This window comes from Pongo abelii, chromosome 21, assembly GCF_028885655.2.
Source record: "Pongo abelii isolate AG06213 chromosome 21, NHGRI_mPonAbe1-v2.0_pri, whole genome shotgun sequence".
NCBI classification, from domain to species: Eukaryota; Metazoa; Chordata; class Mammalia; order Primates; family Hominidae; genus Pongo; species Pongo abelii.
In genome coordinates this window covers 2,673,875-2,692,047 of record NC_072006.2, presented here as the reverse complement: position 1 = coordinate 2,692,047, position 18,173 = coordinate 2,673,875, and the positions used below count along the sequence as shown (strand labels likewise).

Sequence of the window (18,173 nt, the reverse complement as noted above, 5' to 3'; positions counted from 1 at the left end):
AACCAAAAATACCAATTGCTCTAGAATTTAGCAAATCTAATATTTCAAACTAGTGAGTTTGAAAAGTCCTAAGTCCTAAGAATACCTTAGATATTCTTTAAAAGTAGAACCTTTAAATAAGCTGCAAAAGATCTGTGAAATGGATGTTCTTCTATAGATAAGATACATAAATACTTTTCAAAGTAGTAAACGACTGAAAAATGTAAGAAAGGCATATCTCATTTCTTACCTTGTTTTGATCTGTCCAGTAAAAGAAAAATCCCTGAGGGTCAGTCCTCAAAATAATTGGAGTAACAATAGTTGAGTCCTAGAAATGTAAGAAGAAACATGAATATCAACATATACCATTGTAGAAAAATCTATCCAGGAGTTATTTAAGAAGTAACAATTGTAGAGATTCTCCAAAGTAGTCAATTATTAAGAAAAATTTCAAAAGAAATTAGACATGGCATTTTTAACTTCATGGAATTATCCATTACGTAACTGAGGTACTTATACATAACTTGTAAAGGAAAAAGCATTATGCATTTATTGATTAAGGTATGTTTTCTATTAAAAATCTATATTTAGTTTTTCAAATAATTTTAACACTAAACATCATTACATATTTTTATGATTAATATTAACTAAAATCCATGCTTAAGAATAGTATTTTAAATTACATTTGCTCCATAAAATGATTTTTAACTGTAATAGAGTAAAACATAGTATTTGAGCATCACTGTTTCCAAGGTAACAGTAAATAAGGCCATCTTCTACATATTCAGAAAGATATACACAAACTTGTTGCAAATTTCAATTTTACATGCTAAAATAAAATATCATAGGTAAATAGTCTTCTGAGTTTAAAGCATGCATAGCATAAAGCAAAACTTGCATACATTGTAATTATAATATTAAAAATTTCTAAAATATGTGTTCTTTTCTCTTAGCAATTTTCAGAAAGACATACCATCTGCACAAGAAAATACATGTCACTGGATATGGATTTTTATACTGAAACACTCAGGCCTTTGCAGGAATTGCATTTTTTAGAGAGACATAAATTGCCAGTTTTTTCAATTTTTTCATACACATAACCATAGTGTGACGTATCATCTAGCTTATTAAAAGAACTTGTAATGAAAATTAGAACTTGCAGAGATAATTTTGGCATTTGGGACTTTTTCCTTCCTAATGGGCAGAGCAGTATGAATGATTTTAATCTACATATTAAGTTTTATTGTAAGAGCCTGGTTCTGAAAGATGTTCTCTTGGGTTCAAATTCCTGTCTGTCCCATCTTGGTGCATAGCTTTACACAACTGAAAAAAGAAGGGGATAATCATAATACCTAACTCAGAAGGTTGTTGTGAGAATTAGCTAGGATAATTTGGGGTAAAGCATCTGGGCTTGTTTGCCACATAAAAATGTTCATTATTATTATAGTGGATTATATTTAAAAACAGATGTATCAAAATACTAAATGTAAGTTTATCAGGATATTCCGTGTTACTGTAGTAAAATATACAGAACATAACATTTACTCTTTTCTAATATACCTTTCAGCGGCATTACATGTATTCACCTCGCTGTGCTGCCATCAGCACCATCCATCTTCAGAACTTTAAATCTTCCCAAATTGAAATGCCACATGCATTAAACACTAATTCCTCATTCCCTCTTCCCCCCATAACCTGGCAACCACCATTCTTACTTTCTGTATCCATGAATTTGACTACTCCAGGTAATTAAATAATTTGACTATTCTAAGCAGTTATATAAGTAAAATTGTATAATACTTGTCTTTTTGTGTTTGGCTTATTTTATTTGGCATAAAGTCCTAAAACTTCATTCATGGAGCATGTGTCATATCTCCTTCCTGTTTAAAGCTGAATAATATTCCATTTATGTATATGCGATGTTTTGTTTATCCATTCATCCACTGACGAATATCTAGGTTGTTTCCACCTTTTGGCTATTGTGAATAATGCTGTTATGAACACAGGGGCACAAATATCTATCTGAGTCCTTGGTTTCAGTATATACCCAGAAGTGGAATTACTGGATCATATGATAATACTATGTTTAATTTTTTGAGGAACTGCCATTCTGTTTTATGCTGATATTCCATATATACATCCTTAACATGCAGTTTGAAAAATATCTTTTACAAGGACTGTGCTGTTGCAAGGAACTTCAGCTAGAATTTTAAAATTTCCCAATTACTTCCAAATGTCAAAAAAAGACATTTGGAAATAAACTTGATATTATAATGAAAGACTAATTTTTTAAATATTTTAGGCTTCTTTCATGAGATTGCATGCGTAACAGCTCACACCAATGTTTCCAATAAATCATAGCAATATTTTCAGTCCTGTTTTGTTACTACTAGAAGTTGGCAAAATAAAAGTTTTGACAGGCTGCACACAGCACACATTCCCACTTCTAGAGGAATTTAGAATAAACTGTAGGTGTAACTTATCTTTTTCAGGTCAGTTCCTTTTCTTATCAGAGCATCTGACAAAATTCTAATCAAAATCTTGGTGGCAATTCCCTGCAAGGATCCCAGACAATCAAATATTTAAGTGAGCAGAATAAAACTTCTCAGGGAGGCTGAGGCAGGAGAATGGCATGAACCCGGGAGGCAGAGCTTGCAGTGAGCCGAGACTGCACCACTGCACTCCAGCCTGGGCAACAGAGCGAGACTCCATCTCAAAAAAAAAAACTTTTCAAAATTTATATTTAGGAACACTATTCTATGCTGCCTAGTTTGTTTCAGATACTTCCATTTCTAGCTTATTCCTTCCCCTCCTTCAAAATTAACCCTTCTTTGTTCAATGTTTTCTTGACCCCACTCTTCCGGCCACAGTTCCTCTGTTAAGTGATCATTTATCTCGGCTCCCTGCCCGCTTCCTTCATAATCACCTCTAACATTCCAAGATCAGCTGGAACTTGGCATTCTTGCCATGCAAAGTAGGATCTGACCCAGAAATATATGAATGTCTATTTTCAATTCCACCTGCTTGTTTTCCCACCTCCCACATAGCTGCTAGTATCTATATTCTCCCCATACCAAAGTAGCCACTCAACCCAGATCCCAAATATTCTTAATTGTCAGAACATATGCCCAGGTTTGAAACTTGAAATATATGACCATCCTTCATTGACAAAGGAGCTGCAGATGGGTTGCGACTCTTGGGACCTTTGACTGTAGAATGATGAAGACAGCTCTCAGATGGTCTATATTTTAATCCTTTACCTCTCCATCAACATCTATAATGTGTATTTCATAAGATTGTGGTTTTGAAACTTTCATATGCATCAAGTTCACTGAGAGATCTTGTAAAAACACAGATTGCTGGGCTCTTTCTCCAGAGTCCCTCATTTAGTAGCTCTGGGACGGAGTCTGAAAATCTGGACTTCTAAGAAGCTCATGGTGATGCTGATGCTGTTAGTCCAGGGGCCACACTTACAAAACCACAGATGTAGGCCTACAATGGGTGAGGCTTTGGGTCAGGAATACGATGACGTTTACCTCCAAGAACACCTGTGACCTTAGAATGCAGGCAAACCATATCTTGTGAGTATATTGCTTCTAAGAATTCAACTCTAATTTACTTAAAGTTATAAGATTTTTTTCTGATAAATGTCTGTAAGAAAGAAAACTAATAAACATACTTGTCTTAAGTTAGTAATAGCAGATAATGTTCAGTAAATTTCTACTTGCTGCTCTTTATTTGATAGAATATGTTTTACTGTCATTCCTATATCATCAATAGTGAAGACTAATATAGTAATTAAGAAGATGTTATTTAGTAATTTACATGAATCTCTAAAGAGTCTTTAAGCCAAATCAAAAACGATCAAGGGACAAAGCAAAAGACCTTAACAAAACCTCGAAATCCTGAAGAATGAGAAACAATTCAGCAAGAAAAAAAAGAGTCACTGGAATCAACATTAACATTACAATGATTTGCTCATCAATGCACTGATATAAGTCAATAATAAATACTAAAGAAACTGAGACAAAATGACAAAGGCACTACTAATCCAAACTCACTTCTAATACCAGTATACCTTTTTATAAAAATCCCTGACTGAATAGTAACTGATACATCCTCAACATTTGCTCTGAGCCAATCACTGTAGTGAACTTCACATGGCTTTTCTCCTTTAATACTTACAATAACTTAAGAGGTAGACACTATTATTATTCCCATTTTACAGATACCTAGACCAAGGCTTGGGCTAAGTAACTTGCTCAAGGAAAGCCAGTTAAGCTGGTATGGGAAGCATTGGAAACTAAACCTTCAAGAACGCGCTCTATAACAGTGCTTCTCAACTTTTTCCATTATTGCCCTGCAAGGGAGCCTTTTTAGGTTTTTATTTTTCTAATCATCCCCCATGACATTTCAATATTGCAGATAGGCTGAATATCTGTTTATATGCTGTATGTATAACTGTGCTTTATACCAAAAAAAAAAATAAATAAAAACAAAACCAGTAAGAAGATTTTTTTTGTTCCCCAAAACCACTTGTCGTTTCCTTGGAAGCGACATGGCCCCTGTTGAGAATGGATGCCCTATACTGGTGCTGTCCAATACAAGAGCTGCTGTGGCTCCCTTGTGACTGCTGAGCACTTGAAATGCGACTGCTGAGACTAAGATGTACTCCAAGATTTCAAAGACTAAGAATGGAAACAGGAATAGAAAATAGCTCACTAATGATTTCTGACATTGATTACATGTCAAAATGGCTACACTGGATTAAATTAAATATAGTATTCATATTAATTCCATCTGTTTCTTTTTTACTTGTTTTAATGAGGCTACTAGAACATTTACAAATGTCCTATGTGGCTCACGTTGTATTTCTGTTAGGCAGGGCAACTCCAAACCTTCACAGGGACACTGCTTAACAGGGAGATTTCTCACAAAGCAATCTCAGTGCTCTTGTCACACAATTCCAGCAAGGCAGTTTATGGTTTTATCCACATATGCAGCTACCATTTAATTTTTAACATTTAAATAGTACAAAATAAATCTAACTTCTTCTCTAAGTGTCAGTTCTTCAATACCTAACTAGAGCCGTCATGTTGCTACCCTCTGAGCTACGCTTTACCAGGCTGAGGTATGTCACCAGGTTTATAGTGGCCTCCTCCCCAACAACTCACATGTTGAAGTCCTAACCCCCAGTACCTCAAAGTGTGACCTTATTTAGAGATAGGGTCTTTACAGATATGATTAAGTTAAAAGGAGGCCTTAGAGTGGGCCCTAATCCAGTATGACTGGTGTCCTTATAAGAAGAGGACATCTGGACACAGGCATGTACAGAAGGAAAATGATGTGAAGATGCAGGGAGAAGCAGGCCATCTACCAGGCCAAGACGAGAGGCCTGGAACACATCCTTCCCTCACGGCCCTCAGCAGGAAGCAACCTGCTGACACCTTTATCTCCCACTTCCTCCCAAACTGTGAGAAAATAAATTTCCGTTGTGTAATCCACCCAGGCTATGGTCCTTTGCTATGGAAGTCTTAGTAAACTACTACAAAGTATAACCCTAAACCTCAAGGCTCACATCAAGGGCCAGTCCACAGACCCATGGCACATTCCTCAGCTCCACTGTCAGAAAGTCTCCTGGCCAAGGTTGACCACAATTCTCACTCCACAGCGATTCTCATGTTTTTATGGTATTACAAGAGAACACACATGAATAGAGGCATGCACTTCTAAACTAATCAATACCACAGAGTCAACAGGAAAAGTAACAAGCGATGTTCCACAGGGATTGCCCAAGACTTGCATCAGGAAGCAGCAGGGCCAAATACAGCAAATAGAGACACTGTGGGGGGAAACAGCTATGCAACGGACAAAGAGTTCTAAGGGTCACAGAAAATCAGATGTGATGCCTGTCAAACTAAACATGAGCAATACAGGCCTGACTATGAAATGAAAACATTATAAATGTAGTCTTGGATGCCAGATGAGGAATTAAGATCATTTAAGTAAAACATCCACGTGTATCAGCATTGATGAGACTTTTCCTCCAGGAATGAGTCTACTCTGAAATTCTCCAAAATAAAGAAAAGCAGAATAGATGAAGAAGGTCCAGAGTAGAGGATGCAAAACAGTAGAGAGAAGCAACGTGAAGATACTGGCTTCCTAAAGAGCAAGCAGAAAAATCCCTTTTAACACAATGTAGGGAAATGTTGGAAGAATTGTTCTTCAAGTGCCATGCAAGATACTTCAGATAATCCACGAGAGAACCAAATTAAAGCCCAGATCCCAAATCAACCGAGGTGCTCCTGGCTTTGTGGGGGCATCAGATGAGAAAAACCAATAATTTCAATAACATATAGCTCTGGTAGGTATGCAGTGGCACCTCAATGTGTTTTTTAATTTGCATTTCTCCAATGACTAATGATGTTAAACATCTTTTCATGTACTTATTGGCCTTTGGGGTTGCGGGAAGGGCAGTGAACTGGCCGGATACTTTTAAAAGCATAGTATATCATTTATCATTTTCATCAGTGGTTCTCAACTGGGAGCAATTTTGCACCCCAGGGGACTTTTGGCAATGTCTGGAGACAATTTTGGTTGTCACTACTGGGGGGTTTTGCAACTGACGCCCAGTATCTAGAGCGAGGGATGCTGCTAAATACCATATAATACACAGGCCAGACTCCACAACAAAAAACTACTGGGGCCAAATGTCAATGGTGCCAGGGTTGAAAACATGGTTTTAATGGTTTCTGGTTGACTTTATAAGTCTAAAATCCTGCAAGGACCTACGCAGTATATATGCAGGCCCTTGCCATCCAACTACATTATCTGAGCCACACTCCCCTGTGCTAATTCTGCTTCTCTCCTTCAAAATCGTGTGTTCCTTGGCTCTTTGGAATACCCACACCTGCTGTTCCCTCCACCTGACACATTCTTCTACTCGTGTTGGCCTAAATCCCACTTGTCATAAATAGAATTTTCCAGGGAAACCTTCCATGCTGCCTATACTCACTTGTACTTTTTTTCCTTCATAGCAGTTATAATGAAAATAATTGTACCTCTATTTGCTTAGCATCTGTCTCCCCAATAAGGGCAGGCATGAAATCATTAATCATCATCAATCCACAACACTAGCACAATGCTTAAAAGAGACATCAGTATATTTTTAAAGTATGACTGGTGAATGAATGGATGAAGGGGTGGAAGGTACTGCAGCAAATAAAAACAAGGAAGATTCTGAAAAACATCAGTTGGGGTTGCTGGGAGCCATGTTGCCCACAGCCATGATAAAGAAATTTCAAAGTAGTGGTGAGGGCAGAAAAAGGCTCTGGAGGGCTGAGAAGAAGTGAGTAGGAGGTGAGGACAGGGAGACAGTGACGATAAGTTACACTTGCATAGTAGAGGGAAGGAGATGAAGAAGAAGACGTTAACTAAAGGAGGAAAAGGGACTGGGGAACATTGTGTTGGTTTTGAGGTTGGGATTTTTACTAGTAAAGGCATATTGCTATGTTCTTAGGAAAGCTTCAGCTGAGGGGAAACTCACATAGACACTGTTAAAAGAAAAGGGAGTGGTGTCAGATAATAATGAAGTCAGGATTCAGAGATGCCAGGAAGGTCGAGCTCCAAAATATAAATGCAGAAGGTGAGGTATTTCTCAGGGGCAGGAGGGCAGCTAGAATAATGGAGGTGGCCCAAGTACATTAAACGAGGAGTGGAGAAGGGAGGAAATTAAAAGCATTGTTCCAGGGACTTCCATTGCCTCTGTACACAAAGAATAGTGTAGGTGGAAGTTTATTATAAATCAGATTTAGAACTATGTCTTGTTACTTTTCTCACTTTAGCAATAAAGCACAAGTATTCTTTTTTCTCTTTGTGAATCAGTATCGTGATAGAATGTTTTCACAACCACGCATCTTTTGTTCTGTCATCCCCAACACTTCTGAATTTCTTTAAGGGCAATTTTCATTGCAATATTTGGGTGTATGGATGAGCATATTTTTCAGAAAATAGGAACTAATGGTAAAATTTAGAATATGAGAAATAAATACATTAAGCATCATCATCTTCAACCAATATTGAATTGCAGTGTAGTATACACTCAATCTTAAGACATATTTGGACCTTAAATGAAATCAGCACTGTAACAGCAGTGAGCTCTGCATTGCCAATAAATACTTTCCTTCTCAAACGCACATGGAAAAATCCCATTTAAGAAGGCCACAGAGTCCCTTAGGACCCTAGGAGATTTCAGATGGAATGGAAGGACAAGGAGCAAGGTGTTCCAACCAATGCAACACAACACCTCAAAGGTCATGAAGGTCTCATAGGAGCATGACTGCCCTCCAGGTCTGCCTCAAGCCTGCACACTCCCCTGTGTGAACCCACTGTGAGCCAGACAAACACCAGACAGTTCCTTCATTCCACAAATATCCCCTGAGCATCAGCACCTCCCAGTGCCAGGCCTATGCTCTTCCCTAGGGAAAAATAATAATAATAATAATTATAAAGCTATAGCCCTCCAGAAGTCCTGCTCTAGTTGTAATACAAACAAGGCATATCCACCTCCCTGCACAAGTAATATAGATCTGGCCTCTCAATTGACACTGCCTTGCATTCTGCATCGTGCTTGAGAGCAGGCAACTCACCCTCTACACTTCCTTCATGTCTACCATATTCTTATTCTTCCATGGTCCATGATTTCTATGAGAGGCCATGGGACAAGCCTAAATAGGAATCAGCAAAAGACAACATTTACACGTATGTCAAGAAGAAGAAAAGGTGGAGTAACAGATATAAAAAGTCTTGCTGAATGCAGAAATGTCACTTACTCGACTATGAAAAAAAGACCTTTAACACCATACCTGAATACCTGTCTTTCCACGTGCATGTTTCCACACTGACTAACTGATATAGAATATCTTTAAAGACTATAGAGCATACATTGCCCCCTCCTTTTTTTTTCAGAGTCTCGCTCTGTTTCCCAGGCTGGAATGCAGTGGTGCGATCTTGGCTCACTGCAACCTCTGCCTGCCTCCTGGGTTTAAGTGATTCTTCTGACTCAGCCTCCTGAGTAGTCGGGATTACAGGTGTGCGCCACCACACCTAGCTAATTTTTGTATTCTAGTAGAGACGGGGTTTCATCATATTGGCCAGGCTGGTCTTGAACTCTTGACCTCAATTGATCCACCTGCCTTGGCTTCCCAATATGCTGGGATTACAGGCGTGAGCCACTGCGGCTGGCCTGCCCTTTTTGTCTCAAAGCAGTGATGAGGTTTTCCAATGCTCACACATCTTGCACAGTGTAGACAAAAACGGACTGTACATACACCATGAAAAATAGCTATTTTGAAGACAATAGCTCAAAAACTGAGTTTGCAGGGATCTAAGCTTCATATGTGCGAATCCTAAAAATAACAGAGATTCTTTGGAAAAGTCTGTCAATCTCTTTAAACTTGTATTCATTTAGACTCTATTAAAAGCTTTTTGTTGGCCACGTTCAGTGGCTCACGTCTATAATCCCAGCACTTTGGGAGGCTGAGGCAGGTGGATCACGAGGTCAGGAGTTTGAGACCAGCCTGACCGACATGGAGAAAGCCTATCTCTACTAAAACTACAAAATTAGCTGGGCGTGGTGGCACAAGCCTGTAATCTCAGCTACTCGGGAGGCTGAGGCAGGAGAATCGCTTGAACCGGGGAGGCAGAGGTTGCGGTGAGCCGAGATTGTGCCATTGCACTCCAACCTGGGCAAAAAGAGCAAAACTCCATCTAAAAAATAAAATAAAAAAATAAAAAGTTTTTTTTGTTGTTGTTGTTACTAAAAGGACCCTGTTTGGGGACATCATGGTAGACTGGAAAGGACACTGAATTTGGCCAGAAGACGTAGTTTTAAATTCCTATTCCAGATCTACTTAGTTATGTGCCCTTCGACAAATCACAATCACTAGCCTCGATTTACTTCTATGTGAAATGCAAAAGAAGAACCCTTGCTCTTTTTCCTACCACCCGAGGAGGTGGTCTTGATGACTGAAAAGGGGTAAGCAGGGCTGCTATATAAGCATGAATGCCTGCTATTAGGACTTAGTCTGGATATTGAATTCCAGAGGAAATATTACAGCAAAACTTCATTTTACTCAACTGTAGTACTGAAGGAGAAAACTATGTAGGATACTTAGATGATTATTATATTTAGGACTGACAGCTGTGAAATCCTAGAGCCACAAAAGGCCATATCAGCCAGGATTTGGTGCGAGAAACAGAAATTTCTCTTGAATTCTGAAGATAAAGGGACTTAATATAAATTAAGCACTTGACAGAAAAACTGGAAGGGTTGGAGGAGCAGGCTTTAGGCTGGTTCTCCATGAATGATCCCAGAACATAGCAGCACAGACCCTTGAGAAGAGCTATTGTATCTACCATATTCAGAAAGGTGAGAAATCAAGAAGGAACTCCTGGGGTCCAAACAAAACACCAGCTTTGTTGAAGCCAAAGAAGTGTAAGCTGCCAACAGGGAGTGGCCACTGTCACCACTGCCTCTCAGAGACACTGAAGAACTATCACAGAAAGTCCCACCTCTTTTAGCATCTCACGTATCTGCAGAAACAACCCAAAGGATGCAGGAAATTGGCCCCTTTAATGTTTCTGCCCTCCATATCTCATATGCATGAATTTATTTGGTGGAAATATTAATTTTCAAGAAGAATGTTCGTCAAAAAGGAGTCTGGTAAATGTAGCTTTAGAAGTCCAGACTTTGTATTATAAGAAGTCCTACTAAGAGGATGTAGGAATCGATGCTATGTGAAATTCAACCATATCCGACACAGCACACCTGGGGAGGATCATGATTGGCATCTTTAACATTTTTTGACCAGATCAATTGCTGATTCACTCTATGGTTTTCCAGCTTCATGAGCTCATATGGCTTCTTCTATAAAATGGATTAAAATTAAATTAAATTTCCCTTACTCAACTATTTCACAGACAACTTCCAAAAAAATTTGTTTTTTTTTAATGGTAAAATAATATCTTAATCTTCTAGATATCAATGCTATATATTGATATCCATGTGACTACTTCAGGTAAATGTTTTCTTTACTAACTAATCCACTTTCTGTGATCTTGTACATTAAACGTCAATTCAGTAAAAAGAAACAGAACATTAACCAAATATTGTAAACAAAAAAAGCCCTTGAAGGCCGGGTGCAGTGGCTCACACCTGTAACCCTAGCACTTTGGGAGGCCGAGGCGGGCGGATTACCTGAGGTCGGGAGTTCCAGACCAGCCTGGCCAACATGACAAAACCCCCATCTCTACTAAAAATAAAAATAAAAATAAATTAGCCGGGCATGGTGGTGTGTGCCTGTAATCCCAGATACTCCGGAGGCTGAGGCACGAGAATTGCTTGAACCCAGCAGCAGAGGTTGGCAGTGAGCCGAGATGGTGCCACTGCACTCCAGCCTGGGTGACAGAGCAAGACTCTGTCTCAAAAAAAAAAAAAAACACCCTTGAAATAAAAGACAGATGTAGGATGCTTTTATTTCTGTTTTAATATGAATAAAATAATTTTAATATAAATAAAAATAACTTTTTTCCAATTTTATATAATAGTTTGTTACTCAATTTGTAATAATTTAGTTTCTTGATAAATGTATAGATTTAGTCAACCTTAATTATTAGGTACATGCAAACCATTTTTGGAATACAAATTTAAATAAAAATTTTGAGAATTAACACGTGGTAATGATAATAAAATCAAACATTAGATCTTAAAGAGATCAGAGGAAAACCAGAGAGACTCTAAAAGAACATAAGCATCCTTTATAATCTATTCCAATTAGTTAGTTCCTTTATATCCTATTTCAGTTAGTCAGTTACAAAAATCAATGGCTTTTTTATGGTCATATATGTAAATGACCTCAGAAATATGTCTATATTTCCTCTGCCTACTTACACATAGGGGCACAAGGCTCTGATTAGGGGGATCAGACATAGAACAGAAAGGGAAAAGATTAGATGGAATAGACTGTGAAATATGCCTGAGCATTTGGAATTTATGATATGATCTGAAAGGTTGCAGGAACCTAATTATTAGCTCCAGTAACAAGAAGACCAATGATTTGAGTTACCATGGGTTTGTTATTTAAGTGGAGACCCATAGCGTTAGTCAACAATTCACCAGCAATCCCCTTCCATTTTCCGCTGGTACTTCTTGTTCATGATAACATGAAACAATTCTGATAAGGAAACATTTACAGTTACCAAATCCCACATAAAAAAGTAAAATGTTCCCGTTCCATTTATATATCATTGCAGGTAAATATAACTTGAAGCTATTTATTGATAGGCTAAACTTTCAAACGAAGCTAATAGCCAGTGCAAATTATCCTCATTCACCATAGGTAGGGAAATATTAGTGTTAAGCAAGATAAGAGAGAAAACCTATGAGAGAAAATTATATTCCAGCAACAGTACTGTACCAGTCAGCTCTGCCATGCCAATAACAGCCTGTGGGCATTACATTTCCTCTCTAAATTACTAGGGTTTTGTTGAACTGTTTCCTCCTTCAGGGCATTTACTATACCTGCTGCACTTCCCAGACTTGGGACAGACAAGAACCGAATCAAAGGCCATCTAAACTGACTGTAAGTCACTTTTGTTGCTATTGTTCAAGAGGATCAGTTCAGCAATAATAAAAATGCTTAAGGCTGAAGAGGTTTTTTTAAAGTTTTCATTCAAAGTAAAAATAGCTTATTAGATTAAAAACAAGCAAAACCAAACTATAAAGTTAGAAGTCAAGATAAGGGTTACCCTTAGGAGGGGATGTAGGGACTGGAAGAGAGCACTCAGGACTTCCGGGGCAAGTGATGCTGTTTCTTGATCTGGTACTGATGACATGGCAATGTTCAGTTTGTGAAAATGGATCCAGCTGGACACAGGATTTGTGTGTTTTGTTGTATGCATGTTACACTGATTTTTAAAAAAGTTTCAAGTAGCTTTATTGATTTGCTTGCAAAAAAGTTATGCTCTTACAATTAGATTACAGTAATTATTGACTGCCAATGAGAAATTCTCAAAGCTCTTTGGACAAGAAAAATGGACATAACTGGGCATATTTAAGTGGCTCCTTAGAGGGCACCTGCTAGCCTTGCATTCTAAAATCCACCTTGCACTTTGTAGTTGCTCCATCCACATCAGCCAGCTACTAACTCAGAGAAGTTTCCTCCCTGTTTCCCATAACCTTTCCAAAGTGAATGCTACCAAATTCCCACCTCACAAACCCTTTTCCCCTCTGCTCTCTCATTAATCTTGTGAGTGTCATCTTGTCATCATTTTCTTGTCATCATTTTGGAAACTGGAACAGCAGATTCCACATAATGCAAAAGTTCTAAGCTTTTGTGTAGGATGCTGGGAAGTGTGCAATATACTAGTATTTCTTAAATTACCTGTTTTAGCTGTGGGGGTTGGAGGTGTGGTAAAGGAGGGAGTTACTTGATTCAAATCCAGATGGCATTAATGCAAATCCAAACTTCTGAGTTTCATCAGACTTCTCAGACAACTTAGTCTAGCAATTATTTTTCCATGTTAGAATATGCTTGTAAGACAGAACGTGCAATGTTAAATTATATACACATATATACATAAATATATTTTATATGAAATTTAAGTAAAAACAAACTTTTGGATTATTTGTAAACTGACTTGCTGTAGAGAATGGATCCTGCTCTAAATTACGTAGACTTATTTTCCGTGAAACACCTGGATTTTTAAAAGAAGGTAAGAAACTGATTTTTCTCCAAATTGTAAAATATAAAATCAAAACACACATTAAAGGGAATGGAAGTAAGGTCTCAATTTTTCCACTAGTAGAATAAAAGAGCCATAGAACACCTGCTAATCACCTTGATAAAATTCATATCCATCTTATTTTTGAGGAACAATAACTTTTTTTTTTTTTTTTTTTTGAGACAGAGTCTTGCTCTGTTGCCCAGGCTGGAGTGCAGTGGCGCGATCTCAGCTCACTGCAAGCTCCGCCTCCCAGGTTCACGCCATTCTCCTGCCTCAGCCTCCCCAGCAGCTGGGACTACAGGCGCCCACCACCACGCCCGGCTAATTTTTTGTATTTTTAGTAGAGAGGGGGTTTTACCGTGTTAGCCAGGATGGTCTCGATCTCCTGACCTTGTGATCCGCCCGCCTCGGCCTCCCAAAGTGCTAGGATTGCAGGCTTGAGCCATCGCACCCGGCCGACAATAACTTTTAAAAACATGTTTTATTGAAGGTTGCCTGTATGTCAAGCTTTATACAAAGCAATGCATATGCATTCATTCATTTAACCTCAACAGCTGTTCTGAGTTAGGAAATACTACAATTTGCATGTTACCGCTGAGGAAACTGAAGTTGGGATGCATTAAGCAACCTGCCCACAGTAAGATCTGAATTTGAAAGGTAAGAATGAAGAAACAGAAGGAATAAACAAATGAAAACCCTTCCATCCCTCAGAGGTTGTGGGACAGTGAGACAGAGTGCTTAGACATGGAAAACAGGGCCAAATCAGTGGTTGGGGGTCCTACTGTACAGTTTACAGTCCTTGCTCTTTCTCTCCATGTCCTGTCCAATATAGACCAAGGCCAAGATCCAGAAGAGAGAGGAGCTTCTCTCACAATCTCCCAAGCTCCCTAGCTTAGATCAAGAAAGTAACTCTCCTTCCACTGTCTACCTCACCAGAATTCTCCCACAATACCCATAGTCCTTTACACCCACCTCCTACCACCAGAGTCTGCTAACAGACAAATGCAAAACAAAAGCAAAGACATGAAGTTGAATTTTTAAAATATCATTAGGTCAGTCCTTTATCTTCATGCCAAGTTCAGGAGGACACGTATAGCCTTGATGTTCAGACAATATACACCATGAGTTTTAAAATACTGAAATAGTCAAAAAACTCCAGCTACCTACCCACCCATCCACAGACCCTGGGGACTCCCAGACCTCCCCATGATCAAGCAGCAAAAACATTAATGCTTGGCCCTGGTACAACAGGGTATCTCCAGGATCTATTACCCCCCTGCTGTCTGTTGTGATTGTTTAGTGCCTATGTTAAAGCTTTTGACTACCACCCTTAAAGCATCCACAGCCTCACTGTGACTTGGTAGGTGGCCAACAAATTATGCATGGCACTGCAACCTCTGGGTGACATCTTCCATTCCATATGGTGGTCAAGACAACAAGACCAGTGATTATACTGCTTTAATCACTTCAGGAACAAGAGATCATTTCTTCACATCCTAAACAGCCCCAAATTCATCATTTTTGAATGTCCTGTAACATGATCACGCTTTTACACAAGAAGAAGCAAAAATACAGAGAAGCTAAGTGATTTGCCTAAAGTCATGCAGCTTACTGGTGAAGGAACTAGGAGGTAAACTCAAGCCTTTGATTCAAGATCTGGTTCTTTTTTGTCTTCAACACACTGTCTCACTAAGGTACAATATAAATAGCTAGATAACTTGAACTGGCTTGATTCTGGAAGGGCAAATACGAGCTGAGAAGAGTAGAAAAGGGATGCCTGGGGAGGAAAAAGGCAACCCTGAGAAAGGCTGGGTCCCTTGTAGTCCACTGATCAGCATGAAGACCCAGAGAATGAAAGAGCCTGCAGGATAGTTCATTATATTCCAGATAACTTGACTCCTGAGTGCAGTCTAGGTTTTTTTTTTTTTTTTTTAAAAGACCTGAAATTCTTCTGGTCTTCTCCTTAGTGCCCATGTCCTTCCTTCCAGGAAGGCTTCCTCAGAAACTCACTGCTGCAATGCTCAGAGGGAGCTCTTTTCAACTTCTTCTTTGGTTGGTATTTCACTAACGTCCTCTCTATTACCCTCAATGCATCACCCAATCTCTCTCTCATTGGTGTGTTTGATGATTTTTGTCTCCTCCACCTAGCATGTAAGGTCCGTAACAGCAGGGATTTTGTCTACTTTTTTCACCACCCCAGGATCCAGTCTAGGATTGGCAGTAATAGGTGAGCAAGAAACATGTGTTACAGAAATGCACATAATGAAAGTCATCTACCTGGATATATCAAAATGTGTTTTCATAGAATACTTTCATTCTCAATGTGATGTTGGCTATTCTCTCCCAAACAAGAAATTATAGAGAATTATTTAAAATACAGTGTAGAATCATCACTGTATACAAATCCAGAGCTTACACTGAAACCTCCTTTTCTAAATTCTGCAAAGTCTCTTTCTCTTCCCTCTGCCCTTCACTCTCTTTCTCAGTGAATCCATCATCACATCACCTCTCTATTCAAGGATCTCAAAATGGGCAAGACCGTCTTATTTATTGCTGAACTGCATTTTCTTTGTCTTTTTTTTCCCTGACACAAAGCATTGAATCTGCGTCTGAATTTATTGTTTAGATTCTATTCCATTTACAAAAACATTCAGTACAATTAGACTGGAACAGAAAGAAGAAAAGTGTGAAGCCCATGGTAAAAAGATGTATGTTTACATCCTTGCCTACGGCATTTAATAATTGGCACGAGCTTTCAAGGAAGCTGTGGTTCATACTCCAAGTTCCGTTTGCGCTTCCAGCTGGACAAAATATAGACACAGACGCACTCGGCTAAGTAATTGGATTCACTACCTGGAATATTTAAATTGTTTTCAGACACTGGAAAATGGCTTAAGAAGATTAAAGAAAAATACCCTAGAGGATAACAGGCTATAATTTACTAGGTGGAAAATCTTTTCCGCAAGAAGAACGCCTCATTCTCCTATAATTCCTTCTGATTAAGAGATGTATTAGTCATTTGGACTTAAATTTGCTTAGAGCCTGGCAACTCGGGTTTATTTCAGTAGGTTTTTCTTATCGAACCTTTAGAATGACACCCAGGACATAAAATTGATACCATAATGTTCTCCATCCGAAGATTCGCATGTTTTCAGCTGGATAACTAATTTACGTGTTTTGAAGACAATTGGGGTAGAGGGGAAGGGGAAGTCATTTGAAGTCCTGGGGTCTGGGCTGCACGTAAAGCATTAGAGACCCCGGCGCTGGGCTAGGCTCTGCCCTACCTGGCAAATGGTGCAGGTAAGTCGTGGGGCAAACTCTCAACCTGTCTATTTCAGGCAGAAGACTCCAATCAGCTCAGTTCTCAAAAGTCAGCCCTCCCCACTTGCCTGCAGGCCCATGAGCCCTCCAGGACCCCTCAAGGGCCCCCATTCTGTTCACGCCCTCCCCAAATGTGTCCCCGCAGCCCTTTTCAGGGACCCTCACTCCGGAGCCAGGCGCTGAAGTTTGGCATCAACGACCACCTGTTGGCTGGGCCGTTGTGTCCTCCGCCGCGTGGGCTCCCACAAAAGCGCCAAGAGGGTTCGCAATCACTAAAGTGTTTTGGACTTCAGGCCCTTCCTTCTTGAAATCGGGCAAAAGAGGTAATAGGGGGTGCGTCCGCAGGCGGAGAGGGACGCGATTTGTTCACACCAGGCGCTTTCCAGTTGGTCCCAACTTCACACTCCCTACTTTCCGAACTCTCAGGACCTGTCACCAGGCAAAGCTTGCCCCTCCCTCTCCACTGGCCCAAAAGATGTAAGACCCTCAGGGGGCGCCTGCCAGACCCAGAAAGGATGGCAACTACTAAAGCCCGATGAAACAGGAGCGCGCGCAAAGCTTCTGCCCTTGGACATCCGCTTTGGCAGATGTCAACCTGTGCGCCTGAGGCGGCCCCTGCCCGCTCCCAGTGCGCCCATTGCATAACGCGCCCCTCGCCCCACCCCCACGACGCCCGCCCTGCCCGGTGCCTGAGCCAGCGCCCCGACTCGGGCCGCCCCAATACTTACATCATCCCACTTGACGAATTTGGTGCCCTTCTTGAGGCTGTCGGACACGCACACGGGCTTGAGTTGCAAGGCGTGCACTCCGGGTTGAGCCCCGGCCATCTGGGCTCATCTGGGCTCCGGGCGGCCCGGGCGAGCGCGGCAGGGACTGGGGACCGCGCGCGGGGCGCGGGGCGCAGGGCGCGGGCTCCTTTCTCTGCTCCGGAGGCGCTCGACTCTGCTCCCCGCCAGCCTCCCCGGCCTCCCGGCCTCCGCACCTCCCTCCGGCGCCGCTCAGCAGGCAGAGCGCGCGGGGGCGCAGCGCCCGGCCATGCCCCGGGCGGGACGCGAGGTCTGGAGCCCGCGGCGGATGAGGAGCCTCGG

General features: G+C 40.4%; 1 protein-coding gene across 2 annotated transcripts in view; it reads right to left on the bottom strand.

Moving 5' to 3' along the window:
• PLCB1 (phospholipase C beta 1) overlaps positions 1-17,919 on the bottom strand; it is a 750,426-nt gene extending 732,507 nt beyond the window's left edge. For both annotated transcript variants that reach the window (XM_024238987.3, XM_024238989.3), the window contains exons 1-2: positions 17,814-17,919; positions 230-307 (exon numbers count right to left, since the gene is read on the bottom strand). In XM_024238987.3, coding sequence (XP_024094755.1) covers positions 230-307; positions 17,814-17,912 — 177 coding nt within the window. In that variant the 5' untranslated portion in view covers positions 17,913-17,919. The remainder of the gene's footprint in view (positions 1-229; positions 308-17,813) is intronic.
• Between the last annotated feature and the right edge of the window lie 254 nt (positions 17,920-18,173).